The sequence below is a fragment of the Drosophila teissieri genome, chromosome 3R (assembly GCF_016746235.2).
Source record: "Drosophila teissieri strain GT53w chromosome 3R, Prin_Dtei_1.1, whole genome shotgun sequence".
Taxonomy (NCBI): Eukaryota; Metazoa; Arthropoda; class Insecta; order Diptera; family Drosophilidae; genus Drosophila; species Drosophila teissieri.
This window is the reverse complement of record NC_053032.1, coordinates 2,392,407-2,405,149: the sequence shown is the minus strand read 5'-3', so window position 1 is coordinate 2,405,149 and position 12,743 is coordinate 2,392,407. Positions and strand designations below refer to the sequence as shown.

General features: G+C 41.1%; 1 protein-coding gene across 1 annotated transcript in view; it reads left to right on the top strand.

The window, feature by feature from the left end:
- LOC122621349 (piezo-type mechanosensitive ion channel component) overlaps positions 1-12,743 on the top strand; it is an 831,372-nt gene that overhangs the window by 266,910 nt on the left and 551,719 nt on the right. The window contains exon 8 of the mRNA XM_043799189.1: positions 60-846. Within this exon, the coding sequence (XP_043655124.1) occupies positions 60-846 (787 nt within the window). The remainder of the gene's footprint in view (positions 1-59; positions 847-12,743) is intronic.

Genomic DNA, 12,743 nt, shown 5'->3' with positions numbered 1-12,743 from the left:
GTAGGTATTAAATTATGGTGTATACTAAAAATATATTAATTGGTCAGTATCATTAAAAGTATATTCGTATAAGTCGCTTTGGGACACATCGGATTCTAAAAACTATAAAAATAGGTCAAATATTATGTTTGACTATATAGTTCTCTTGCTAATTTCACGGCAGCGAAAATCGTTTAGGGTAGAGATGAGGCATATAAATGATTTATCTTACCGAGGTGGCGTTAATACTAACGTTGTAAGCAATATAGCAAAGTTGGGTCATGTGTATTTTGAAAACCCAACTCACGACTTTTGTTCATACGTACGTAACTATGCGGATGTTTTTAAAACTGCAATATTTTTCAGTTTCTTTTGGATAACTCTCGCTATTGTATTTCTCGGCGGCGTTTGTAGTACGGACATTCTTTCTTTAGGCTACATTATATTTGCTTTGATCTTTTTATTGCAGGGCTCCGAAATATACCTGCAAAATATTCACTTTATTATTTGCCGTTGGAACTGTCTAATTGCTTTTAATATTTTAAATATTATGGTTAAAGTTGCTATTATTGTTCTTGAAGGTACAATAGTAATTGAAAAAAAATCCATATTAAGTATTGTTTTTAATGTCATGCATCAAACGGCACCGTGTGAAAACGTTAATGACAACAAAATATCTGAAATTAATGAGATAACAAAGAAAAATCTGAAGTACTGCTATGGCCCAAGCAATCTAATTTTTAGGAATACTTTAGTGTGGCATGTGATTATTTTTTCTTTTGTTATTTTTCAACATCGAATTTTTCGATCATATTATTTTTGTCACGTAATTATGGATACGCAAGCTAATACTATTCTTGCTTCCAGGTATGCAATTCCTGTACTTTAATATTTTTTTAAATAAAATGACGTATTCTTTGTTTATATTTTAATATATATAAATAAATCCTAAATATATACTTCATTTAATACTCATCTATACCGCATAAAAACACTTAAATTCATGAAATACGAATATATGATTTATTTTTAACTGTTCTTAAAAATCTTAAAAAAAAAATTCAAATCTATACCACCCCTATATAAATTAACAATTTCTCAGTAGATTATTATTATAACAGGCGTGGCAAGAACTGCAACGTTGTCGCTTAGTCGCTGGGAACGTTGTTGGGTAACATCCGCTGGGTCGCTGGTAACGTTGTGGGATAACACGCGTGGCCCGCTGATTACGCGTGATCAGCTTTGCAACTTCTATGTTGCTGGGCAATCGTGTTAACTTCTCCTCTACTTAAGTGCCTCCATGTCCTCGGACTTCCTAAAACCGGCAGACAGACGGTTTGCAGATCGCGTTGGCGTCGAACCCTCTGGTGTTTCTGGTAAAGCTTGATGGCAGTATACCAGATGAGTAAAGAGACGATAGCGGCCACTACAGATAGAAAAGGCCGTTTTACAAGTTCTTCTTCCAATCTGCCCATATAACGGAGGTTTTCCATATTAAGCTTTTGCGAGTACGGCAGGTTTAATATTAACTGTAGCTATATTAATGTAGCTGGCGCTGGAGATTTTTTTACGAAGCTCTTTAGGTTTCAAAACAACAAGTCGTTCACCTTCATTTTCCTCGTCGAATGTAATGAGAAATGTTCCTTTTACCAGTTGTTCGTTGATTGTAGCTATTTCATCATTGATGATCATGAACGCCGTTATCGATGACCGTTAAGGGCTCAAGGTGGCTCGGGCGAGTAGTATAGTGTGTGCGGTGCCTCCTGAGTACAATTTCTTGCAGAATGCTGCTGTGAGGGTAGCGCTGCAATTTCCAATCGGTACTATCTGGTTACCGCAGTCGCCTATGATGTTGTTTTCCACAAAATGTAGAGTAAAAGGGTATACTAGATTCGTTGAAAAGTATGTAACAGGCAGAAGGATGCGTTTCCGACCATATAAAGTATATATGTATATTCTTGATCGGGATTAATAGCAGAGTAGATCTGGCCATGTCTGTCTGTCCGTCCGTCCGTATAAACGTCGAGATCTCAGGAACTACAAAAGCTAGAAAGTTGAGATTAAGCATAAAGATTAAAATTACTAGTATGAAAATTACCCATTTTCAGTATTTAAAATGCAAATAAAATTCAGTTAAATTATTTTGTTTTATTTTATTTTGATGTTTTTAAAAAGAGCGCAATTTTGGGTGGGAAAAAAAGCACGCCAACTTTTTTGTTGTACTTTTTAATTTCTCTGAATCCGTTAGCTTAAAGCTGACTATACGGAGGCGCTCCTAGATTGTTTGACATTTTCGCTATATAACCGAAAACATATTCAATTGAAGTATTTTTGTGGCATTAGTAAAGCACGAAAGTATTAGTACCGATTATTACATATTATTAATTATCAACATAAATATAAATATTTAAACGGTAGCTAATTCGAGCGGCAATTTTAACAAATTCAATAAAAAAACTTCTTTCGGCATAAATTTTTAAATAATATTTAATTAGATCATTTCGAAATTGACTAAAACATTAATCAAATTCGTTTCTTAAATCAAAATTGATTTTGGCCAGAAAATCGTCTTCTAGCACAAGCACACACACATACACACTATCTCCTTTATTGTTTTTACTCACACAAGCAAGAAAATTCTCTATTCTCAATTTTAGGCGAGCAAAAAGAGAGCAATTTTGGTCGTCACCAAAAAAGTGGCTGCATAGTGCAAAACCAGAGTAAGGCCGTTACGCATCTTGTTATTATAATGTCTTTGGTCAGACTGTGCGTCCTCTTATAATGTCAAATCAAAGGCCTTTTTGTAATCTGGGTATTGCAACATCACATTTTCAGAAGTAAGAACCTCTTTTTTCGCATGCCTGGCGTTGACTTTCGTCAAAATTTACTGGTATCTTTTTGAATTGCTCAGCGCTAACCTTGCCATTTTCGCCCTTTAGGATGTCGTTTATAAGTCTTGCTATAGATGCAGTCTTAAATAAAACACCTTTAATAGCTTGCTAAGTCCAAAAATGATCTAACATTAATTAGTGTTTTTGGCTGTTTGTAGTTACGAATTGCATATACTTTCTTGGGTCATGCTCTTATGCCACTGCGGGAAACAATAAAACCTAAATTCTCGACGCTTTCCTTTTCGCGCGAAAACCTCATATTGGCTCCGTGCAATCTATCCAAGACCCATGGTTTGTGTTTGACATGAACACTTTTGTTTTCTGAAAAGATAATTACGTCGTCGAGCACATCCCGAGCACCCGAGCACATCGTCCATGGCTCTTTGAAAAATACTGGGTGCATTTTTCAACCCAAAAGAAAGTCTGCAAAACTCATACTTCTCGTTTTCTACTGAGAAAGCAGTTTTCTCTCTATCTTTTTCAGCGAGTATCATCTGACGAAAACCAGATCTTAAATCCAAGGTGGTAAAGTATTGTGCCCTGCCTAAAAGCGAGCGGCTCTATGAGTCCTATTGTGTTTTGTGATAACAAATCCTTTTTGCTAATTTTTGTCCAAGATGTCAGCTACCCTGAGATCTGTATAACGAAAAGTGTTTGTCGGGAACGTATCTATTAATTTATGCTGAATAAATGCCAATATTGGTAGTTCACATAAAATTGCGTTGAGTACGTCATTCCTCACCACATCACATATTCTCTGAATGAGTGTTTCTCTGTCTGAGAAATATAAGAGATGTCGAGTTTTTTTTTACCAAATATATTAACCGTACTAACTGAAGGAGTTCAGCTTTGTTCTATACCCGTTACTTGTAGAGTAAAAGGGTATACTAGATGAAAAGTATGTAACAGGCAGAAAGAAGCGTTTCCGACCATATAAAGTATATACATTCTTCATCAGGATCAATAGCCGAGTCGATCTGGCTATGTCCGTCTGTCCGTCCGTATGTCTGTCCGTATGAACGTCGAGATCTCAGGAACCATTAAAGCTAGAAATTTGAGACAGGGACATAGACGCAGCGCAAGTTTGTCGATTCATGTTGCCACGCCCACTCTAACGCCCAAAGACTGCCCATAACTCCATTACATTACAAGTTTTTAAGAATGTAAGATTTCCAGGAGTATCACGTTCTATGACGTCAGTGACAGCCAGCCGATGACGTAATAGATCGGTGCAACGACTTTTTGGCAGAAAATATGGGATGTCTCTGTTGACACTGTGAAAATAGAAATCGATGCGCACTCTTTATAAAGAGAGTGTCTAAACATGTGTTTAGACATGATAAGTAGACAAACTATAAATATATTCTATTTAAGGGCTGCAATAAACATGTCACGGGACAGCATAAGTGGCAACTACAGATAAGTACGATTGCAGTGGTCTATTGCCGAAGTGTCAAGAGATATGATCACGCGGGAGGTGATTACCGCGGTAATAGGCCACAAACAAAGATTTAAGATAAATCTCAGCTGCATTGACCAACGCAGACTGCAGCGTCTTACAAGCGCTGCATTATATAATTAGATGATAAGAACCTATGTAGGAATGAATAAAAGGCGATGCCCTCGCAGTAGCGTGTCAGTTAGATTCAAACACCCGAATTGAAGTTATTAAATGTACGCACAAGTTTATAGTGTGAACATTTTGGTCCTTCGAGAAATTCTGTTGTTTTCCCGCACCAGTGGTAAGAAACACAGAAGAAAGAAAAACCAGCGCTTTGAAGTAAAAAGAGCAAGGTTATTCGAGTGATTCTGTTGTTTTCCCCACCAGTGGTAAGAAACACAGAATAAAGACCACGCCAATATGTTGTCGAAAAGATCTGTGAAATTGATGCAAGACCAAGGAGAGCTGCAGAACAAAATTCTGCAAGCCATCAAGGACAAGGCATCTATACCAGCAATAGAAGCATTGGTAGTCCAATTTACTACTAACAACAATGCGCTGGTAAAATTGGGAGTTGGCGATCATCAATATTTTAATGATAAAATATTTATTAAAACTATGGATGCTGTCAAGGCCTACAAGGAGTCGCAATAAAAGGTAGAAACATTTGAAGAGATAAATATACCAAGTGGATCAAAATTATCTGATACCGCATCAGCTCGGAGCTCCAGTCCAGTTAATAATCTGGTTCAACTGGTGGACAGAAGAGCGGACAGGGTGAGGCAACAGATAAGCCTAATCTACGAAACCCTGGATAGTTCAAGTGAGATTGAAATAGTCAAGCAGCTGGCAATGATGAAAAGTCATTGGTCCAACGTGACGGGCAGACATTCTGCAATCTGATGTTGCCGCACTAGAGATGGTACTTCAGAGGAAGTTGGAACAGTTCAAAAGTTCCAGCTACGACGTGCCAGAACTCCCAAAAGTGGACCTTCCAACGTTCAATGGAAATACGAGGGAATGGCCAACATTTTACGAGCTGTTCTCTGAGCAAATAGACAGCAGGAAGGATCTCAGCAACACAAGGAAGCTGGGATATTTAAGAGCCTGCTTAAAAGGAGAAGCTCAAATGGTGGTTAGCCATTTGATAACATGATCAGCGGCTAGCAATGCAGCAGCGTGGAAACGCTATGAGAATAGCAGACAAATATTCTCCCAACACTTCAACAAATTAATGGAACTGGAGTGCTTGCTGCCCCATGATGAGAAAAATTTAGGGAAGTTTTTGGATACTGCGACCGAGAGCATATTCATCATAAAGCAAAAAGCAAAAATAGGAAGCTCTGCTGACGTAATTTTAGCGGAAATTTTCGCCAGAAGCCTTGCAGCTGTATGAACAGCATGTAAAAAAGGCAAGAGCTATACAGTCCTTACAAGATGTACTGGAATTTATTGAGCAACAATACAACTCAGTAAATAGCATTACCAAAAATACCGCTCAGCTTGCTACAAGAAAAGTGCAAGTTAGATCGTGTGCCTTTTGCTCTAATGATGGGCACGATATGTTATAGTGTCTCAAATTCAGAGCACAATCAATCAAAAAAAGAAAAGAATTCGTTCAAAAGAACAGCATGTGCTTTAGATGCTTTGGAAAGCATAATGCTATCGACTGCAGAAAGGAAATTACATGCAATCGATGCTCCAAAGGACACAACAGCCTTCTCCATGAAGACACAAAACGCAGTATCAACAGCAATAGCCTTAAGCAAGGCCAAGAGACACTATTGGCTACAGCTGTTGTTTTAGTGAAAAACAAAGCTGGAGGTTACAACGAGTTGAGGGCGCTTATTGACGGTGGATCCCAGAAGACGCTGATTTCAGAAGAAGCAGCACAAATATTAAGGATTCCAGGAGTAAGGAGTACTATAGAGGTCGAAGGTATCTCCCAGACTACTCAATTATCAAAAAATAGTGTCTACCTGACGATCAAACCAAAAATTCCAACAGCTTCAAAACATTAACGGAAGCATTGGTTTTACCAACACTCCATAGAGTGCTTCCCACCAAAAGGTTGATATTGATATCAACAAAGAGTGGAAGGGCTACAGGCTAGCAGATCCACGATTCAACGAGCCAAGCAGAATTGACGTGGTGAAAGGTGTGGATCTATTTCCCCTGATTATGATGGAGAAAATAAAAACCGTGAATGGAATCTTGGGACAAAAAACCAGATTTGGATGGATTGTGCCCGGAAATAAAACTCGAGCAGCAAAGCAAAAAATTATAAGTGCCACTACAACAATAAATCTAAAGGACCTGGAACGCTTTTAGGAATTGGAAGATGAAGCCGATGAGACGATTACAGACAATACAGAATGCGAAAGAAAATTCCAAGAAACAACTGTCATCAACGAGGAAGGCAGATTTGTGGTTTCAATTCCATTCCACCAAGAGGCAAAGCTGGGGGACTCTCGCAAACAGGCAATGGCAAGGCTTATGCAACTAGAAAAAGAAGGCATCAAGTGGCACTTTATTCCCCCGGGAAGCCCCCACATGGGAGATGTAAAATCAGTGAAGCATCACTTTAAACGAGTTATTGGTGAAAACAGCTTTACATATGAAAAATTTGCATCGCTGCTATGTCAAATCGAAGCAGTGCTAAACTGAGTGAGGACATATTAACGCCGGGTCATTTTCTGGTGGGAAGACCTCTAATTGGAGCTCCTGAACATTTTGACGAAAGTAAGACAATCAGCTCTTTGGATAGATGGAAGCTTATTCAACGCATCAGAGGTGATTTTTGGAAGTAATGGAAAGAGGAGTATCTGGTGTCATTGCAACAGCGAACCAAATGGCGCCAAGTAAAGCCAAATCTGAAGGAGGGACAGCTGGTTCTTATAAAACATGAGAACACTCACCCTGCAAGATGGCCAATGGGAAGAATCATTAGTACGACTAAAGGACAAGATGATAAAGTCCGGGTAGTCACGGTTAAAACAAGCGATGGGGAAGTAAAAAGATCGCTAAACAAGATCTGTCAACTTCCTGTTAGCGAAGCGAAACCAGCTGGAGCTGCAACGCCATCTATAACGGAGTCAATGCAGCTACGCAAGGACAAGAAGCTTAGGTTCCAAAAGGCAAAAGGAATGGCACTGGAAGCATAGCTACTGTAATTTGCTGTTTATTGATGTTGCAAGCTACAACTGCGACAGAAAATTCGGAAGAAATTCCCTAAGAACTTGGGAAAATTTACGACATCGACGCAAAAGCTGCAGTTATGGTGAACAAAATTGGTAAAATTGAAATCGCTACATCCAGTTGGCAATTATTGTTTTATTATGACATGCAAGCCTATTTTGATGTCATAAAACAATCAGAGGACTTCCTGGAAAAATCCCGCTTGGCTTGCAAAAAAATTAGAGACTTCAAGGACTACTGCGATTTCTTCGGCACGACAATACGGACAAAAATTGACAACATAAAAGAAAAATACAAAATACTACGACACCGTACCAACCGAAAGAAAAGGTTTATACTGTTCTTTGATATCGGAAATGCAAATAGAATACCGGAAAATATGCAAACGATCATAAAAAACGAAAAACATTTAATGGAATATGTTGACAATCAGACCTCGGTCATCAATGCCACGGAAGAATTAGTAAGAGCAACTACGATAGAAGCAAACCGGAATTTGGAAAAGCTGACCCAACAAGTCATTATCATTGCAGAAACCATGAAGGAGCACTTTATGGTATATAAGGAGTCAATTAAATTCCTTATGTTATCAAATCAAGTGCGAAACTGGATTGAAGAGGCAGAAAGCCTACAAGCAACAGCGATCTTAATGATAACGGACATTAGTGAAGGAAGAATTCATCCTACACTAATTGCGCCTAACAAAATGCTGGAGGAGCTCGAAAAAGTTAAGCAAAAATTAGGACGAAAACAAATGCTACCGGGTGGAAAATCAGTTATACAATTACCACTGATCTATAAACTTATGAAGGCACAAGCTATGTTAAAGGATAATGTCCTATTCATTGAAGCAAAATGACCGATATACAACAATCAGGAAACGGATCTCATTGAAGTAATCCCAATACCACTGTGGACAAACGGAACAAAGCTTATTCCGAAATTGAATTCTAAATTTTTTGCGTTCAATACAGACATAAACGCATATCACCTAATGTCTGAAATGGAAATTAACCAATGCAGACAAGAGGTTTCGACAACATGGCTTTGCGAAAGTAATTGGGCATGGAAAAACGCGGGTGATCACTCTTGCGAAATATCTCCATTGAAACCAAGCAAGGCACACTCATGCGAAATGATGGAATTTTAAGGCAATTCGTTCATCAAAGAGATAAGTGGATCCAATCGTTGGCTATTTAGACTTTTTCGGAATACAACAGCTAATATAAGATGCAACGAACAGCATCAAGTTATAAGACTGCCCAATCAAGGCATTATACAACTACTTGCAGGATGCACAGCAATATTAGGGGATACAACAATAATTACTCCTCAAAAAGTAATTTCGACAGCGTCTGAAATGTCTATCTTCCCCAATTTACGAATTATAGATGACAAGGAGACATGGAACGTGGTCCCGCTGAAGCACTTGATTGTCAACAACACTAATGAACTGCAAAATCTTCAAATGCGCATAAAGCAGGCCCGGCGACAGGAAATACGGGCCCGGGGATACAACTCGCGGGCCCCCTTAAACATTTTTCAACATAAAAAAATAATTTTGTATTTTGTTATTTTGTAGATACATATCTACACATTAGATACGTTCTGTGTAATGCAATACGTGAAAAATAAGAATTCTGTTATGTAAAGTAAAAGTTTATTAACTGAAGAAAGTTAAGCATCGATGAAATTCGCTTTCCGCGCTTTTGCAAAAGCAAAAGAATCGATTATCACGCTGAAATCCAACTGCCCTGCTAGCTCGGACTCCAAACATAAAATCGCCAGACCAGTTAAACGCTTTTGGAAAGAACAAGATCTGTGGAAGTTTTTAACTCGCTATAAAATACTGAAAGAGCGTTCTCCACTAGCGACACTGACAGGGAGAGTACAAAAAATTCTCAAAGCAACGCAGACATTTGGAAAAAGATTCTGAAGGTTTTTTGAGTACAGAGCGTTGAGCAATCCAAATGGAGGAAGGTTCTTCTCAAAATTAGCCTCATATATAGGTCTGAGGTGGACGATTTCATCTTTCAACTCTTCGGAAACATCAGCTTTGTACTTCTTGGTGAATTCTCCGGCAGATGTTTGGAGAGTATCTTCATCCAACGTGGTGAATTTCCATAAAAAAGAAAACACTTCGTTTACATTTTTTACAGCTTCGAATCTTTTCATCGTTCCTGCAATGACCGAATCGATGATGCTGAGGAAAGTGCTGGTCCTGAATTTTTCTTCTTCAGAAATGTTGTCGGCTTCTGAACTTGCGTCATCGGGAAATACTTTGGCACGTTTCCTGTTGCGAACTGTTGGCAATGTTTCAGGAATGTTCCATCCCGTTGCAACAAGTTTACATTCACTCAGAATTTGATCCCATCGATTTCTTATAAACTGCAAATCTGAAAGAAGAGCCTTCAGATTGTCAACTTCGACGTTTATAGTAGCTCCTCTTGTTTGAAGGACAACGTTTCTCTCATTGATTGCACTCAACATTTTGAACCAAATCGACGACATTAGGATACATTCGAATGAATTCATGTATTTTTGAATACCGTTGATGTCCCGGAGAGTCTCTGCTGTCAAATTGAGCTCCTTTAGTTCGTGAAGTGCTTCTTGTATTCCAGACAGATGTTTTGCAAAAGGTTTAACGGCGTCAACTTTTGCAGACCACCGCGTATCCGACAAGTTGTGAAGGGAAGAAGGAATGTTATTGATGTTATTGACATCAATATTATTATCGCAACGACAACTTATCGAGAATTTCAAAAATCTAAATTTTCCGCCAAAAATCCGGGCCCCCCTCAGAAGTCCGGGCCCGGGGGGAAACACCCCGTCCCCACCCCCCGTCGCCGGGCCTGGCATCAAGACTCTGAAAAATATCAAAGTACACATTGATGACTTGATTTTCCACACGGCAAGCGAAAACTAGGCTCTAGGGTCGACAACGATTATCATAATTATAATGGTCATTTCTATCCGGAGGCAACGCATAAATGAGAGACAACTACTGGCCGTACACCCGAATTGAACTCATTAAATGTACGCACAAGTTTATAGTGTGAACAGAGAGAATCTCGGTTTTTGAACAAACATAATATTATCAATATGTGCCATTTTTCCTAACGAACCTTTCTAACCTTTTATTTATCATAGTTATGCAACTCATAGTTGCAGGGGGGGTGACAACCTCTTGTCACTGAATAGCTCACCTAGTGAGAGTAACCCAAATCGTTGTCATTCTATGATGATGGAAGTGGAGGTCCTCAGTAAATAGACGAGTCAGATGATTAAACGTTATAATTCTATTTATTGAAATAATTCAGGCGAGAAGATTCGATTTGAATAAAAGCAGGATTGCGGTCGGCTCCGTTCTGGTGTCAATCAAAGACTAACTTCTGTCGCCGGGCCTGGTTAGCACTAGAGCCGTGGCTCCAGAGTCGTGGGAAGTATTTGTGGCCGGTGCGGGGTGAGGGGCGACTCCGTAAAGCACTTGGGTAAGCGGCCGTAATTTGATCCATGCCAAGTCGGCGGTCGCTTACCCAACGTCCGGCGGTTCTGCCGCTCTGCAACAACAATTGCAGATGCAGCAGTTTTTCGGCGGCGCGATCACGGCCAACAACAAGAAGTATCGCTGGCCGGCGTAGCGGTCTTATAGCTGTGTCGCCTGGCGTAGCGGTCTTGTAGCTGTGTCGCCTGCCGACGCAGCGCATCGCAACCGGCGGGTCATTGAATACACTGTTGCGTTGCTGGGTGAGGTAGGGGGCGAAGTCAGCGTTTTGAAGTGGGCATAGCGGAGTTGGGTGACCGTCAAGTGGCGTAAGAGGAGGAAGCGCGTGTTAGGCAGGCTGGTGGGAGGGGGTAAGGCAAAGGGGAAGGGAAGATGGTTGATAACTCCTCCCCCCTCAAGATCTGCGTCCCGCAGATTATTGGGCCTTGGGTGCCCTGTTAGCTTCTTGTACCTCCAGGTCCAATGTGCCGTCTTTTATGATTGGGATCCCCTTGGTCGATGTTAACTTCCTCCATACGGTGTATAGGGCCACTCCGATAACCAAGGCGACCAATGCTTCCACCAGGAAGGAGAAGGAGACCTTCTCGGACATACCGGAGAGTCTCTTCAGGTTCTCCATATTAAAGGCGTTGACGTAGTGCAGTGAAGGCGCGTATCCCGTGGCAGTTATAGAAGTGAGTACTGCCGGCATGACTGTAAAGTGCGTCGAGGAGTAGCTCGTGTAAGTTCTTCCGGCCACACTGATCGTCTCATTTGCGAACTGGACTATGTAAGTTCCAGCCAAGTGGTGGGTTCTGGATCCGACCTCCATCGTCCCGTTGAAATTAGACAGGAACATTGTCCCATCCTCGACCAGTTCTATGCGCTCCTCATTGCTCCTGAGAAGTTCGCATTTAGCCTGGCCGCCCTTTAGCAGCTTGGGGATGCATCCGTTCTCGTCTAGCTTCAGAAGACTCTTCTCCGGGCAAACAGTCGTGTTTCCCATGGAGAGGCAGTCGTCTACTACGGCGTAGGTCTCTTCGGTGGTTACGGCGACTTTGTCATGTTTGACCATGACTTGTTTTCCTCCATGCGTTGTCGGAAGAAGAAGAAGAAGGCGGTAGTCCTTGGGGGCGACCTTGGGCATAGACAAAATGTACAGCAGCGCCGTTCCATTTGTTAGCACAGACGGGCGGGAAAATTCCAGTGCTTCTACTGTGTTCTGGTACGGCAAGTTCCTGACCTCTGTCAAAATTGTTTGTACCTCTCCGTGGTCAAGTAAGCGGGAGTTTACAATTCCTGTCTTAGCCAATTGGCAAGCTTGGGTCAGCTCGCCGACCTGACTATCGATGATCAGGGCCTTGTGCAGTAGCGTCGTTGCCGTGTGTACATCTCCATCGATGGCATTGACCCTCGCAGCTACCTCGTTCAGTTGTCTCAGGGACTCGTGTGAGGCGTCAAACAGGCCAGCGTTTATCCTTACTTGCTGGTCGGCTGTTTTGACGACGTTTTCCTGTGCGCGAAGTATGGCGTCCCAATCCGATGCGTCCGGAGAACCCGCAATCCACTTCCACGCGGACCCAATCCAGTCCAGTGAACGTCGTCCGCGCCGCGTTCCCATCAGTCTTGACAGGCCTTCCCGCGATTCTTCCAGGTAGTGTTACCAGCGCTTCAATCCTGGGATCCATTAGCAGCTTAGCCTCGCGCTGAACCTCCTGAACCAGTGCCTCGAGCCTTGCCAAGTCGATTA